The sequence below is a fragment of the Mastomys coucha genome, unplaced genomic scaffold, assembly GCF_008632895.1.
Source record: "Mastomys coucha isolate ucsf_1 unplaced genomic scaffold, UCSF_Mcou_1 pScaffold3, whole genome shotgun sequence".
Lineage (NCBI taxonomy): Eukaryota > Metazoa > Chordata > Mammalia > Rodentia > Muridae > Mastomys > Mastomys coucha.
Genome location: NW_022196909.1, coordinates 41,992,025 through 42,005,145, shown reverse-complemented (window position 1 = coordinate 42,005,145; position 13,121 = coordinate 41,992,025). Strand labels below are relative to the sequence as shown.

The window sequence follows — 13,121 nt, the reverse complement described above, 5'->3', positions numbered from 1 at the left end:
GAGATGGCTCAGTGGTTAGACACAGAGATATTCTGTAGTAGGCTGATGAGATGGCTCAGTGGTTAGACACAGCGATGTTCTGTAGTAGGCTGGTGAGATGGCTCAGTGGTTAGACATACTCGCTGCCCAGCCTGATGACCTGTGTTGACTCCTGAGGATACATGGTGAAAGGAGGGGAACTTTTTGCCACAGGCTGGCCTCTGACCACCACATGTATGTTCTGTTACGTACATGCATATACAAATATACATATACATACACACACACACGTATGTATATATAGATATACATACACACATGTATGTATGTGTATGTGTGTGTGTGTGTTTTCAGGATACAGTTTCTCTGGATAGTCCTAGCTGTCCTGGAGCTTGTTCTGTAGTCCAGACTGTCCTTGAACTCTGACACCCCAATGCCTCTGCCTAAGTGCTGGGATCAAAGGTGTGTACCACCACTACCTGCATAAACATATTTTTTACTCCGTCCTTACAAATGTTCTGTGAGAACCGGAAGAGAATGCGTGTCAGTTGTCTTTAGGTAGAGCGATCTATTCTGTCAGCTCCACCAGGTTGACTGGCTTTGTCATACCTGGCATGTCCTTACTGATCTACAGGACCTGTCAGCCCATGAGGGAAAGACGTTGACTGTCTCTTCACTGTTTCTCCTTCTGATTTGAGTCTTTACTTCGCGTATTTTAGTTTAGGCCTGTTGGCTTCTCCTAATAAACAGTCTCCTCCATCATCGTGAGATGACCTTTAGAAGGACTCTGGAAATGTCCTTCATTCTCAGATCTGCCTTGTCACCGCAGCTTTCTCCCGAGTAGTGATCTACCTGTTTAATGTCCTTTTATTTTAAACACGGCAATCTCTTCCTTTCACCGAGGTGTTTGAACTATTTACTTTTTTATTGTGATCATATTAACTGTCATTTTTGCTACTTATTTTCTGTTTGATCCAAATGTTCCTTGTTGCCCCTCTCCGTTTTATTTCTTATCACAATATTGTGTTTAATGGTCATACTTTAGCTCCTCTTTCCTCTCTTAGCTGTTACTTTTGTTTTGTAGATTTAATAAGTTTAAAGGGTTTATAATACACATCCTTTTTTAAAATTTTATCTATTTTATGAATATGAGTACTCTGTAGCTGTACAGATGGTTATAAGCTACCATGTGGTTGCTGGGATTTGAACTCAGGACCTTTGGAAGAGCCATCAGTGCTCTTACCCGTTGAGCCATCTCACCGGACCTATAATATGCATCCTTAATGTACCACAGTCTGCCTTCGAGCGATACTCTCCCACTTTACACAGAGAGGCATCCCCATGGCTCTTACAATAGATGGTCCATTTTCTCTTCTCCAGCATTTGTGGTATTATCACAACTTAATTCTTCTGTGTACTAAAACTCCTACACAGTTACTTTCAAAATTCTTTTAACATTTAAAGCTATTTAAATGATAAAGCGTGCTCTCTCTCTCTCTTTCTCTCTCTCTCATTTCCTTTTTGTGGGTCTGGATTCCCACTTGCTGTCGTCTTCCCCTTTGACTAAAGACCTCTCTTCTTTTAAGAGTCTTCTGATGATGAATTAATTATTCAGCATCAGTATGTCTGAAAGTGTATTTTGCTTTCATCTTTTAAAAATACATTTCGCTAAGCTAATATGTTTTTCTGGGTTGTCAGGGGCTTTATGCTTTTTTAGAGCTCAAAGGCCACTGCCCTGTCATCTTATCTACACTATCCAGCCTGTCCCGTGTTCTCTGCCTGAACTCACGGTGTTCCCTCTGCGCCAATACTGAGCGCTTTGTGGTGCGTGCTTTGATGAGGTCTCTTCGTATTTCTTATGCCTGGGCTTTGCTGGATATCATAGTTCTGAAGTTTGTTGGTTTCATAGATTTTATTCATGTTTCTTTGTATATATTTTTCTGTGTTCCATGTCTTTAAAAAATTCTAATTATACATAGATTTGGTGCTTGTCTCACATCTTGATGATTCCTATCTTCATGTTGTCTCCCTCCCCCTCGTTCGTGTGTGTGTGTGTGTGTGTGTGTGTGTGTGTGTGTTTGTGCACGTGCGCGCACGCACGTGGTTGCTACATATCTTTCCTTCTCGTTCTCTCAGAAGTCTTTAGTCTTGAGTAACAAGCATGCTGCAGTGAGTCCTGCTCAGAGATGCCCTCCGAAGTCATCAGATGACTTCCAAGTTTCTGTCTCCGTGCCACTTTCTCCTAGTAAGCCTGCCTGCGTGTAAGAGGGCTACAGCACCCACATGTCCCATGTCCTAGGCACAGCATTCAGAGTTAAACGTGTGTGCTCCTCTCCTCAGCCGTGGCCTTCTACACCATGCCCTCCTCAGATCAAGCTTGGGGTCCATCACGACAAAGTCACTTAGGCCCATGGACACACCTGTGCTTACTTACCAACACTCCTTGTACCTGGAGTGCTGTGTGGTAAATCTGAGTGCCCTGGATATGTGGCACTTCAGTGGCAGAGCTACATGCTGTGCTTGAGCAGCCCCACTGGCTCCACTCTGTAGAACGGGAGCGACGTTAAGGCAACCTGCCCATCTGTCCCTTGCAAGGTTTCTAACTCTGTAGGTCCCCAGGGAGGGATAAGGCATGCTTGGTAGGAAATCCCGCGGATTCAGGGCTCTCTCTATCAGACTCTTGCCCCTCACAGACAAGCACGCCAGTATATATTTATATATCAGTTCTGACTTCTCAGCCCTGTTCTTTCCCGGGTCACCAAGAGACAGCTGCATCCTGGGAGCTAAGCCTGCTCCTCGCGGCTGTTATCTGTGTTGTCCTGGTTTGAGATGAACTCAGCTCTGAACTGTGTGCTGTGCCGGGCCCCTCCCCCTTCCCGGTAGGAAGCAAGGACTTCACATCACTTCTTGTGTCTTCTTGGCTTCAGGCATCAGCAATGCAGAGGCACGGCAGCCAGGGAAGGCACCCAACTTCAGTGTCAACTGGACAGTGGGCGACACTGCCATTGAGGTCATCAATGCCACGACAGGGAAGGACGAGCTCGGCCGCCCATCCCGCTTATGTAAGCACGCGCTGTACTGCCGCTGGATGCGTGTACACGGCAAGGTACTGAGGCGCCCTCACCGGGTGTCGGCCCTTCTCCATCCCTTCCATCCCCCCTGGTTTCCAGTCATATCTCCATTGCAACCTCTTAACACGATCATGTCAAAACAAATCTTATTTCTTCAGACTGTTGTTAGCTTTATGGCCCTGGTTCCACAGGCCTAAGAGCTGCCTCTGAGTCAGCGTCCTTCCTTCCCCGCAGTCTTAGCCGCTGTCCCAGCCCTGGGTAGGGACCCTGCCTGTCATGAAAAGGAAGGGCCGTCAGTGAGCGAGGCTGCACTGGCTTCTGTTCCCTTCATCCAGGGTCAGAAACTTACCACAGCTGCAGAGAGCCCTTTACCCAAGCACATCCAGATAATAAGGCTGGGTGACATTCGTTCTTGTCTAAGCCAGGGATCTGGTGTTTTCTTATGATGAGGCCAGCTCAGAGCAACGGGTGTAGGGCCCAGACAGAAACTCTCCCATCCTCATGGGGACAGACAAATGCTACCTTGGTGACCTTCTCCCCTGGGATCTGCCAGAAGCACAGGTCCTGCAGTCATCTGTTGTTCGACTGCTGAGAGGTTAAACTGAGCCTTAGGCCTGGCCTCCTGCGGGTACCATTCCACCTAGGAGAGAGCCTTCTGTTTGTTCTTTCATCCCTGAGCATCGTTTCTGAATATTACACCCGCTTTCTTTCTCTCCCGTTCCTGCTCTGGTTTGTTGCTTTCTCTTCCGTTCCTGCTCTGGTTTGTTGCTTTCTCTTCCGTTCCTGCTCCGGTCCTTGCTTTACTTGTGCAATGTGTCCTTCCACAGGTTCCCCCCCACCTGCTGCGCACGAAGATCACTAAGCCCACCACGTACCACGAGTCCAAGCTGGCAGCGAAGGAGTACCAGGCTGCCAAGGCACGCCTGTTCACCGCCTTCATCAAGGCGGGGCTGGGCGCCTGGGTGGAGAAGCCCACCGAGCAGGACCAGTTCTCCTTCACTCCCTGAGCCAGGCGGGTGTCAAGCAGCGAGTGCGAGGCTGTGGTGCCGAAGCGACCCCCAGAGCCTTGCATCTGAACTGGGACAGGTGTGCACCCCGGGACGGCATGGGGAGTCTGGGGGAACCACTGGACATGAAGCGGCACCCCAACAAGGCAGCGTGGGGATGCGCAGGGTGCCGGGCACCTCACATCTGAGTAGGGATCAGGTGCACAGTGGGGGTGCATGAGGGCACAGGGGCCCATCACCACCCCTCGCCACACATTTCCCCTCTTGAGCTACCCAGTGACCGCTTTATATCTCAGTTTACATTAGACATTGAGTTCTACTGAGTAGGGCTTCCTCAAGTATAGGAAACTAGAAATTACTTTGTGTGAGATTCTTGAATAAATAATTTATTCAGAGCTAGGAATGAGATTTATAAAATAAGAAGTAATTATGTCAGGTCACTTTTATGCCACATTATTTTAACTGCAAAAAAAAAAAAAAGCATTTCTATGTGAAAGAGCACGAGAATATAGAGGTAGAAAGTAGAAGAGGGCCACCACTCGCACAGCTGTGTGTGGTTCCTCTCCGTAGGTCCTTCACACTTAGGTTCTCACGGTAGGTTTAAACAGCTCTCCTGGGGTGACCCCAGCATGATACGGTGTGACCTTGGCACACGACTGGCCCTGCAGCTGGGATGCTGTGTCCTACAGAGTCATGACCTAGGCTCTGCTGCCTCAGCCGCCTCTAGAATCTTTCATGCTCCTGGTTAGGTTCAAATCATGGAAAACTCTATTTGCTTCTAAGTCACCGAAGATCAAATCCGTCCGTAGCCTGTTCCGGCTGGCCATCATTTGGGGGTTCTAACCATAGAGGTTTTGTGACCTAGAGGCACTCAGTGGGGCTGCTACGCACTCAGAGGACAGCCTTCCTTCTGCCCCTCCCTAGGGATCTGGTGGGTAGGAACCAGTGACCACTCAGAAAACTTGACAGGATGGGAAGGGGTGTAAGCAGGTACCATCCGTGGAGCATGCCACGTGAGGTTTTCCTTCCAGCTTTATCAGACATGTGTTTGAGAAATAAAACATTCAGGTTGAGGCTGGTGGGACAGTGTAAGCCTGGAACGCTGCAGACCAGACCTTGGTGTCTTGACAGGCAGGCCTGGGTGCTCCGGGCATCTTGGGGCTGAACCCCAAGATGCTGCTCAGCACCCTTCCTGCACAGGGTGGCACCCAGGGCCCTGGAGTGGGGACACCTGGACCTCCTGTGCTCAGACTCGCCCCAGGTGCCTTGTTGCTTCCACTCAGGATTAGAGAAAGTTAGAGGGAGGAGGGGCCGCGGCTGTCAGCTCAGTGTGCCAGCCTGGTCCAGCAGGTCGCTCTGACGAGCTTCGGGGCCGTGAGCAGAGCAGGTGCAGGCTCATCCCTCAGCACACATCCACCACAGATGCATCCAGAGCTCTGACAGCGGAGTGGCTCTGAGCTGTTCACCCAGGTGCACGTGTCCTTGACACACTGAGAGAAAAACTGAATAAGAGCATAGCCACTGTGGGTTCCACCAGATCCCCAGCAGACCTCAAGAGGCTGTGTGGTGTTGCCTAAGTGAGACCCACTTGTGTGTCTCCATGTCAGGAGCCCTGTCGTGTCCTTGTGGGTGTCTCCCATGGTTCTTGTCCTGTGGGGCTTGATCTTCGAGGCATGAAGGTCCTACCAGAACTCCCTAGTGACACATGCTATCTCAGATCTCCTCAGATCACAACCTGCCCCTGTGAAAGAGAGCCCTCCCAGGCAGGATTGCGGGGCCCTGCATGTCGTGGCAGGGCCACCTTTGGGTGAAATGCACTGGGGCTCCTTAGAGAAACTGGCTCATTTTATCACAGTACCATGCCTTCCCCATAGGCCCCTGCACTTTCTAGAAAGAAAAAACACACATGCTGGTGTGTTCTTACTCTTGCTTTTAAATCGAACTTTTTCGGGTGGAGACGGGAAGATGGATTTAGTTTTGTTTGCTTGTTTTTAAGTACATTTTGGTTATAAAGTGTAGCAAAAGTCTATCCCACATACACTAAAAACCATGTGTTGCATCTGGCTTTCCATGTCAGATAACGAGGGTGCCCAGCCAGGAAGTGAATGTTCCATGTGTAGAGCATCTGAAGCCACAGGGGCTGGTCCTGCTGAGATGTGACCTAGGCTGGGAAAGGAGGGGAAGCCAGGAGGCACCCTGTGTGGGGGCAGCACGGGGCATGCGCCACCTCTCCCTGCTCCCAGGATATGGCAGCTGGAACAGCCCATCTGTGACCAGAGAAAAAGGAAATAAATACTGATTTAAGACACTAAGCTCTCTGAGCCTCTTCCTGAAGGTCCCCATGACGGTAGTTCATGCCCAGGACGTAAATGTCGCAGACTCAGCAGAAAGCTTGACACACCAAGACCCTGATGGAAACCTCAGCAGGTAAAGAGCAGGGGTTCCTCTGTTCTGCATACTTAGCTAAACCTGAAGTATGAACTCCCCAAAGCAGTATCCCTCAGGATTATTCGGGCCCAGCGTCAGCGGGGCTGTAGCCACACTACAGGAAGGCACTGTCTCGGGAGTCGTGGGTGGGCTGTCTTGTTTCTGCAGAGCCGAAGCTCTCCCCTTAGATGTAGGCAGGGTGAGTGTGGTGTCCGTTAGCCCTGATCCCTTAGTGGTGTCAGGAGGTAGCCCCTCTCCTAGCAAGGGACACCAAAGAACAACTTTGAATCTGAATCTGAGCCCTTCAACATTCTGACTATTTTGAAGTTTGGTTTTTTTTTATAATAATTAAAAATCTATTTGTAAGTGTGCAGGCCACGGCAGTGTCCTAAGGCATTGCTCTCTGTTTATTTTACCCCCAGCGCCTCTTGCCTCCAGACTATACATGCTGCTTAGTTTTTAAACTTTAGCTTCAGACAGGTGCACCAAAGGTGGGCAGCCACCAGAGAGAGGGTCAGGGATGTGGGGTGAACTGCGCAGCTCCCTGCGCCAAGAGTAAATACACACAAAACTCCAGAAACATCAGCTCTCCCAGTCATAACTTTGCTCCAGAAAGAGGAATAAAAATGAGCTGAAATTCAAACCCCTAAGTTCTCAAAATCAGAGAACCTCTCAGAAGATTCCTTCCTATAGTCAGCCACAGACGACATCTCGAGAAGGGCAGAGCATATGCGTTCAGTGTGTACAGCTTGTGTGTGTCCTTGTGTCTTTGCATATCTATCATGTGACAGTCTCCCCAAGGCCGAGGGGGTGGCCACCCACTCTGCAGCTGTGAACTGCTCCGCACTGGGGCTACTGGGTTCATGAGACATTAGGAAATTGGAATTGGGAAGCCTCCAACCCACCAGGGACCAAGAGGGAGTTAGTCCCATGGTCTGACCAGTCATGGCCGGCTCCTCAGAGCACTTTCCGTTCAGTTCCTGGGGAAATGTTCACATCTCTGTGGTAGTGCCTGTTACTTTGTGTTTGCTGTTTGAATGACAAGTGCCCAGCCTCAGAAGCACTTAATTGTAGCCACAGCAGGAGCTGATGGTACAAAAGGAACTGATGGGCCATTCTTGTGAATGGAACACAGTAGGTTAAAAGCACAGCCTGTGGAATGTTGATGGAATAAGCCCCTAAAAGCTGTTAGCTTTTTCAGGCTTTGAGTTATATACTTTTAATTTGATTTTAGAGTTTGGACACTTTACATGAATGTAATTCAGCCAAGAAACGTGTTGCTAAGATACAATCCTCAGTGTTCTCTGTATGTATATTTATGTATATACCACATGTTACAGCCTGCATGAGCTTCCTCACACCGAGCCCAGCCGGAACTGAGCATGAGATGCTGTCACATGTAGACAAGGGACTGAGATGTTCTCAATAAAGACTAAGACGTTTCACTATGACTTGTCGTGAACATTTTCCTTTTCACGTTGTCCTCGCATCTATTGATCATGATCATGATTCGAAAGGTGCCGATAGCTGCCGCCTGAGAGCTGCGGGACTTTAGTGTGTCTGGTCATGTCACCCCCTGAACACTGCACCAAGTGCTCCGGGCATTCATCCACCTCTGCTACTGGGTGCTGTAGAACAAGGGCATTCATGATTCTGGGAGAGCTGGCTACAAGACTGTTGTAACAGCTGTGGTCTGGAGGATGTATTCTGTAAGAGAGCATGTGAGCGAATCTACAAGGAAGGGACTATGGCTGTGGAACCTACTGTGGCTTTCTGTGTCCCGTTGAAAACACCTATTTGGTTGGTATTTCTGTAATTAAATATAAAGTAAATATAGAAGTGTTCTTAGAGCATCAGGGTCAGCCGGGTGGTGGTGGCACACGCCTTTAATCCCAGCACTTGGGAGGCAGAGGCAGGCGGATTTCTGAGTTCGAGGCCAGCCTGGTCTATAGAGTGAGTTCCAGGACAGCCAGGGCTACACAGAGAAACCCTGTCTCGGGAAAAACAAAAAACAAACAAACAAACAAAACCAGCCTCAGAGTCCTGTGCACCATGTGTCTTTTAAAAACAGCACAGTCAGAGACATGAGCTGCTTCTCTGTTTTAGAACCGGTCAGGGAGTAAAACCAATTCAGCTGAGAGTCTGACTTTCTCTCCTAAGTGAAACACCTTTGCCTTTGGTTAGTTATCCCAGGCTGAAAGCAGGGAAGCAGACAAAGGTTAACCCGTGTGGCCTCTGGTACTCCCATGCCCTCCTTACAGGGTCAGAAGGCCACTTGGGGAGGTCTCGGGCTACTTGCTCCTTACTTATGTCTTTTACTTTGTGTGAACGAACAGAATGTTCCTTAAAGTATCATAGCTGAAAGGGCTGGAGAGGTGGCTCAGTGGTTAGAGCACCGACTGCTCTTCCGAAGGTCCTGAGTTCAAATCCCAGCAACCACATGGTGGCTCTCAACCACCCGTAATGAGATCTGACGCCCTCTTCTGGTGTGTCTGAACACAGCTACAGTGTACTCATATACATGAAATAAATAAATCTTTAAAAAAAAAAAAAAGAATGGTCATGTGAGCAAAGTTCTCATGGGTTCAAGCTGAATGACACCATGACAAGTTGCACGAGGCAAAAACATGTTTTTTATAATCTGAAGTAAGCTCATGCCTATCCTCTAGGCCTGGGAGGAATACAAAAGAAAGTTCTGTGGTTTTGAAGAAACTGAGGTCCCAGACTTTGTCTGTCTGTCTGTTTGGGTTTTTTGTTGTTGTTTCAGTTTTCTCACAAGCACTCAGAGTTCCTCTCACATGACCCCATTCTTGGACTGTGCTCCACCAGCATCCCCTCCCTTCCTGTTTTGTAAATAGGCAGGAGCATTTGATGAGGGATGCTAGCAAATGAGACAAAGGCTACAAAACAGTCAGAGCACTTGCCTCATGGTGAGAGAAGCCCTGAGTTCCATCCTCAGTCCTACAGAAACTGAGGGAGGAGAGAGAGAGCGCACCCATGCACACAAACACTCGAGGGCCGTAAGCGAGAGGACACACAGAGCCTCTAACCATTCTCCTCGGTGCGTAACCCGAACGTTCACGTGCGTGTTTCATGAGGTTGTTACAAATTAAGACTCATTTTCTTTAAATAAAAGATGAGCCAAGTAGCTATATTAGATCCACATGTTTAAAAACCTGACTTCATTGCACTCTATAATTTCTTCTCTTCCAGGCCTTCTACTGTATGTAATTCATCTCTCATGGTTTTCTTTTCCAGTATCCCTAGAAAAGCTTGCTAACATTCTTGTTTCTGTTGCAAAAGTAGGTCAGGTTTTTTTTTTTTTTTCCTGATAGAAACTAGGTCTGACTTGGTTCACCGGTGTGACAAGATGGATTAGGTCACATGGAGGACTTGTGCCATAAATAGAATGTGCAAAGTCTGCAGTCACATAGTTGCAAAGAAAGTACATTTAAAATGATGATGTAGGGAAAGCATCTTATCAATATTAAATTGGGAGGGGTGCGGGAGCCCTGAAATTTGCATCTCAATGTCCTGGACCCCTTCTGAATATATTAAGCTTAACTAGGTGACAAGAGAATCACAGGTAAGTGGCAGCCCCTTGAAAAGTGGTGTCATAAACACCACGGCTCAGGCTGACAGGATGACAGGCTCCTCACCAAGCCAAGTGCTTTCTAATCCTTTGCTTTAAAACACTTGAATGAGGACCTCATTGATTTGACAGCTGACGAGGCTTTAAAACCGTTCTCACAACTTTAAAATTTTTTAATGTACCAGATTTGAGGGATTATTGCTTAGGAATTCTGAATACAGTTGAAATTATCGCTGTGATATTTTTTTAATTCATTCAGTTTCCTTTTTTAAAAAAGATTATTTATTTTAGGTATATGAGTAAACTACTGCTCTCTTCAGACTCACCAGAAGAGGGCATCAGATCCCATTACAGGTGGTTGTGAGCCACCATGTGGTTGCTGGGATTTGAACTCAGGATCTCTGGAAGAGCAGCCAGTGCTCTCCAGCCCTCATTTGGTTTTCTTAACATACACACAACAACAAAGCTAGAATATAACTGGGGCTAGACTCTGCCACAATGAAACAGGGGCCTCATGATCCTTGGCTATAGGTTAGAAAAGCCCTGATTAACCCATGAGATTTCCTTACCACCTGTGATGTGGGGGCTGGAGAGGCTCAGTGGTTAAGAGCACTGACTGCTTTTCCAAGGTCCTGAGTTCAATTCCCAGCAACCACATGAGGGCTCACAACCATCTGTAATGGGGTCTGATGTTCTCTTCTGGTGTGTCTGAAGAGAGCAACAGTGTACTCATATTTATAAAATACATAAATAAATCTTAAGAAAAAGAAAAACTGTAATGTGTGAAAATATTGTAATTCCAGAATATTACTAACAAAGCCTTTGACCAGACTGAATTTAAGTTTTGATTCATAAGACATTTTATAGTAGAGAAATTAGGATGATCACAACTTGGAGAAGAAAAGGAATATTATATGGGGTCGATGTCTCTGTCCTGATGAAGACTCCATTCGAGAAAGACAGATTTCTGAAGTCCCAGAGCTTGCTCTCCTGCTAAATGGAGGTAGAAGTAGAAAGTGGAGCGGGGAGCTGTGCTTCCTAAATCACATCTCAGCAGACCAGTCACTCACACCTCCACAGATGTCCTGGAGCTGCTGCTTAAGCAAGAGCCGGATGCACAGAGAGCCAGAGCAACGACCCCCCGCAAAGCTGGGTGCGGTATCAGGAAGGAGAAGAGATGCAGGCAGGGTACATGTCCTGGAGCCAAGTCGGGCTACACAGGAGGAAGAGGCTGGGACGATTCGGAGCAGCTACAAACATAGATTCTAAAAGAGAAATGTAAGGGTTAAGAGATAATGAACAAGATCAAAGTCCCTGCTGCAAGTCCCTTCTCAGCCTGCCCAGAGCCTCCCCAGTGTAGGTTGGAGGGGAGATAGGATTTGTAACCAGGTGGTTTGCAAACTGGTCACCCCACAGGTAGATTTCCAGCAGAAATCCAGAGTGCTCCCTGAACTGGAAGGCCATCTATGAGTATCTGCTGGGCTGCAGGCCCGGGAGCCTTCTGTGGCCAGAGTCCCTCTGCTGTGAGTACATCCTGCCCCTCCACCTCCTTAAACTGCAGGACATGGATTTCTCCTCAGCAAAACAACACGGAGACGTTTCATGAGAATGTAGATGAGGGCTTACGTAGAGATGGGATATTTCTTTTTTTTTTTTTTTTTTTTTTTTTTTTTTTTTTGGTTTTTCGAGACAGGGTTTCTCTGTATAGCCCTGGCTGTCCTGGAACTCACTCTGTAGACCAGGCTGGCCTCAAACTCAGAAATCCACCTGCCTCTGCCTCCCAAGTGCTGGGATTAAAGACATGTGCCACCACTGCCCCATCGAGATGAGATATTTTTAAGGCAAGTCAGAGGAGGACCCGTATTTTCTTTTTCATCCTGAATTAATCACCTTAATGTGGATGCCTGGGTGTCCCAGAGAGATATGGGATCCATTCCAGACATGAGTCTCTCCTTATGAGAGTTGCCTTGGTCATGGTATCTGTTCTCAGCAGTAAAACCCTAAGACACTCTTGAAGCCACAGAAGTTTAGCACATTGAGACAGTTTGGTGAAAAGGACCCTGTATTGTGTTGACTTCTCAAAGGGAAGATCAACAGTGGAAGGGTCTCAGTCAAAGAATCAAGGGACTTAGGCTGAAAGCTTTCCCCACCTCTCTCAGTGAGACCTCTACAAGACAGAGTAAAACCCAGGCAGCTAACTCTTATGTAAGTCTGGGGTCAGGGTTGAACTTGTACTCATGGTCTCAAAAAACCAAACAAAACAACCAAACAAACAAAAAGAATAAGGCAGAAGGACTGTTGGTGCTAGAACTTCGTAGTATTTGGCAGGGTAGAAGAAACATTCGCTTTCCCTCCCCCCTTCCCTTTCTCCCTCTTGCTCTGGCTGCCCCCCTCTCTCCGGCCCCCTGAAACATTCAGTTTTACTAGCAACCAGCCAAGCTCATTGCACGTTAGTCTTCAGTGAAACACTCCTCCAATGGTAAATTTTCATAAAGAACTGAGTAGAGGGCGGCCTGAGTTAAGACAGGAAGAGGGGACCAGCGGGACCAGGCACAAAGGAACTCCACCAGCCCAGTGGTTCTGGTTCCTTCTGGTCTCTCTGGGCTGGCATCCTGAGCAGACCTTGAGTGCAAGCTCCGCAGCCAGTCCCACAACACCTAGAGGAAGTTCCACTCCCAGGTGCTCTAATAAGCCCAAGATCACAGGATCCCAGAATCACAGGATCACAGAGACAGCTTGACTCTGAGGAGTTCTGACACAACCAGGATCACAGGAAGGACAGGCTCCAGTCAGATTTAGCAAGGGCAGGTAGCACTAGAGATAACCAGATGGCGGGGGGCAAGCATAAGAAAATAACACAAACCAAGGTCACTTGGTATCATCATCAGAACCCAATTCTCCCACCATAGCAAGTCCTGAACACACCATTACACCGGAAAAGCAAGATTCAGATCTAAAATCACTTCTCATGGTGGTGATACAGGACTTTAAGAAAGACATAAATAGCACCCTCAAAGAAATACAGGAGAACACAGGTAAACAGCT

General features: G+C 47.7%; 1 protein-coding gene across 8 annotated transcripts in view; it reads left to right on the top strand.

Moving 5' to 3' along the window:
* Positions 1-7,935, top strand: part of Adarb1 (adenosine deaminase RNA specific B1) — a 124,799-nt gene extending 116,864 nt beyond the window's left edge. For all 8 annotated transcript variants that reach the window (XM_031346574.1, XM_031346571.1, XM_031346575.1 and 5 more), the window contains 2 exons: positions 2,907-3,085; positions 3,878-7,935. In XM_031346574.1, coding sequence (XP_031202434.1) covers positions 2,907-3,085; positions 3,878-4,057 — 359 coding nt within the window. In that variant the 3' untranslated portion in view covers positions 4,058-7,935. The remainder of the gene's footprint in view (positions 1-2,906; positions 3,086-3,877) is intronic.
* The last annotated feature ends 5,186 nt before the right edge of the window (positions 7,936-13,121 follow it).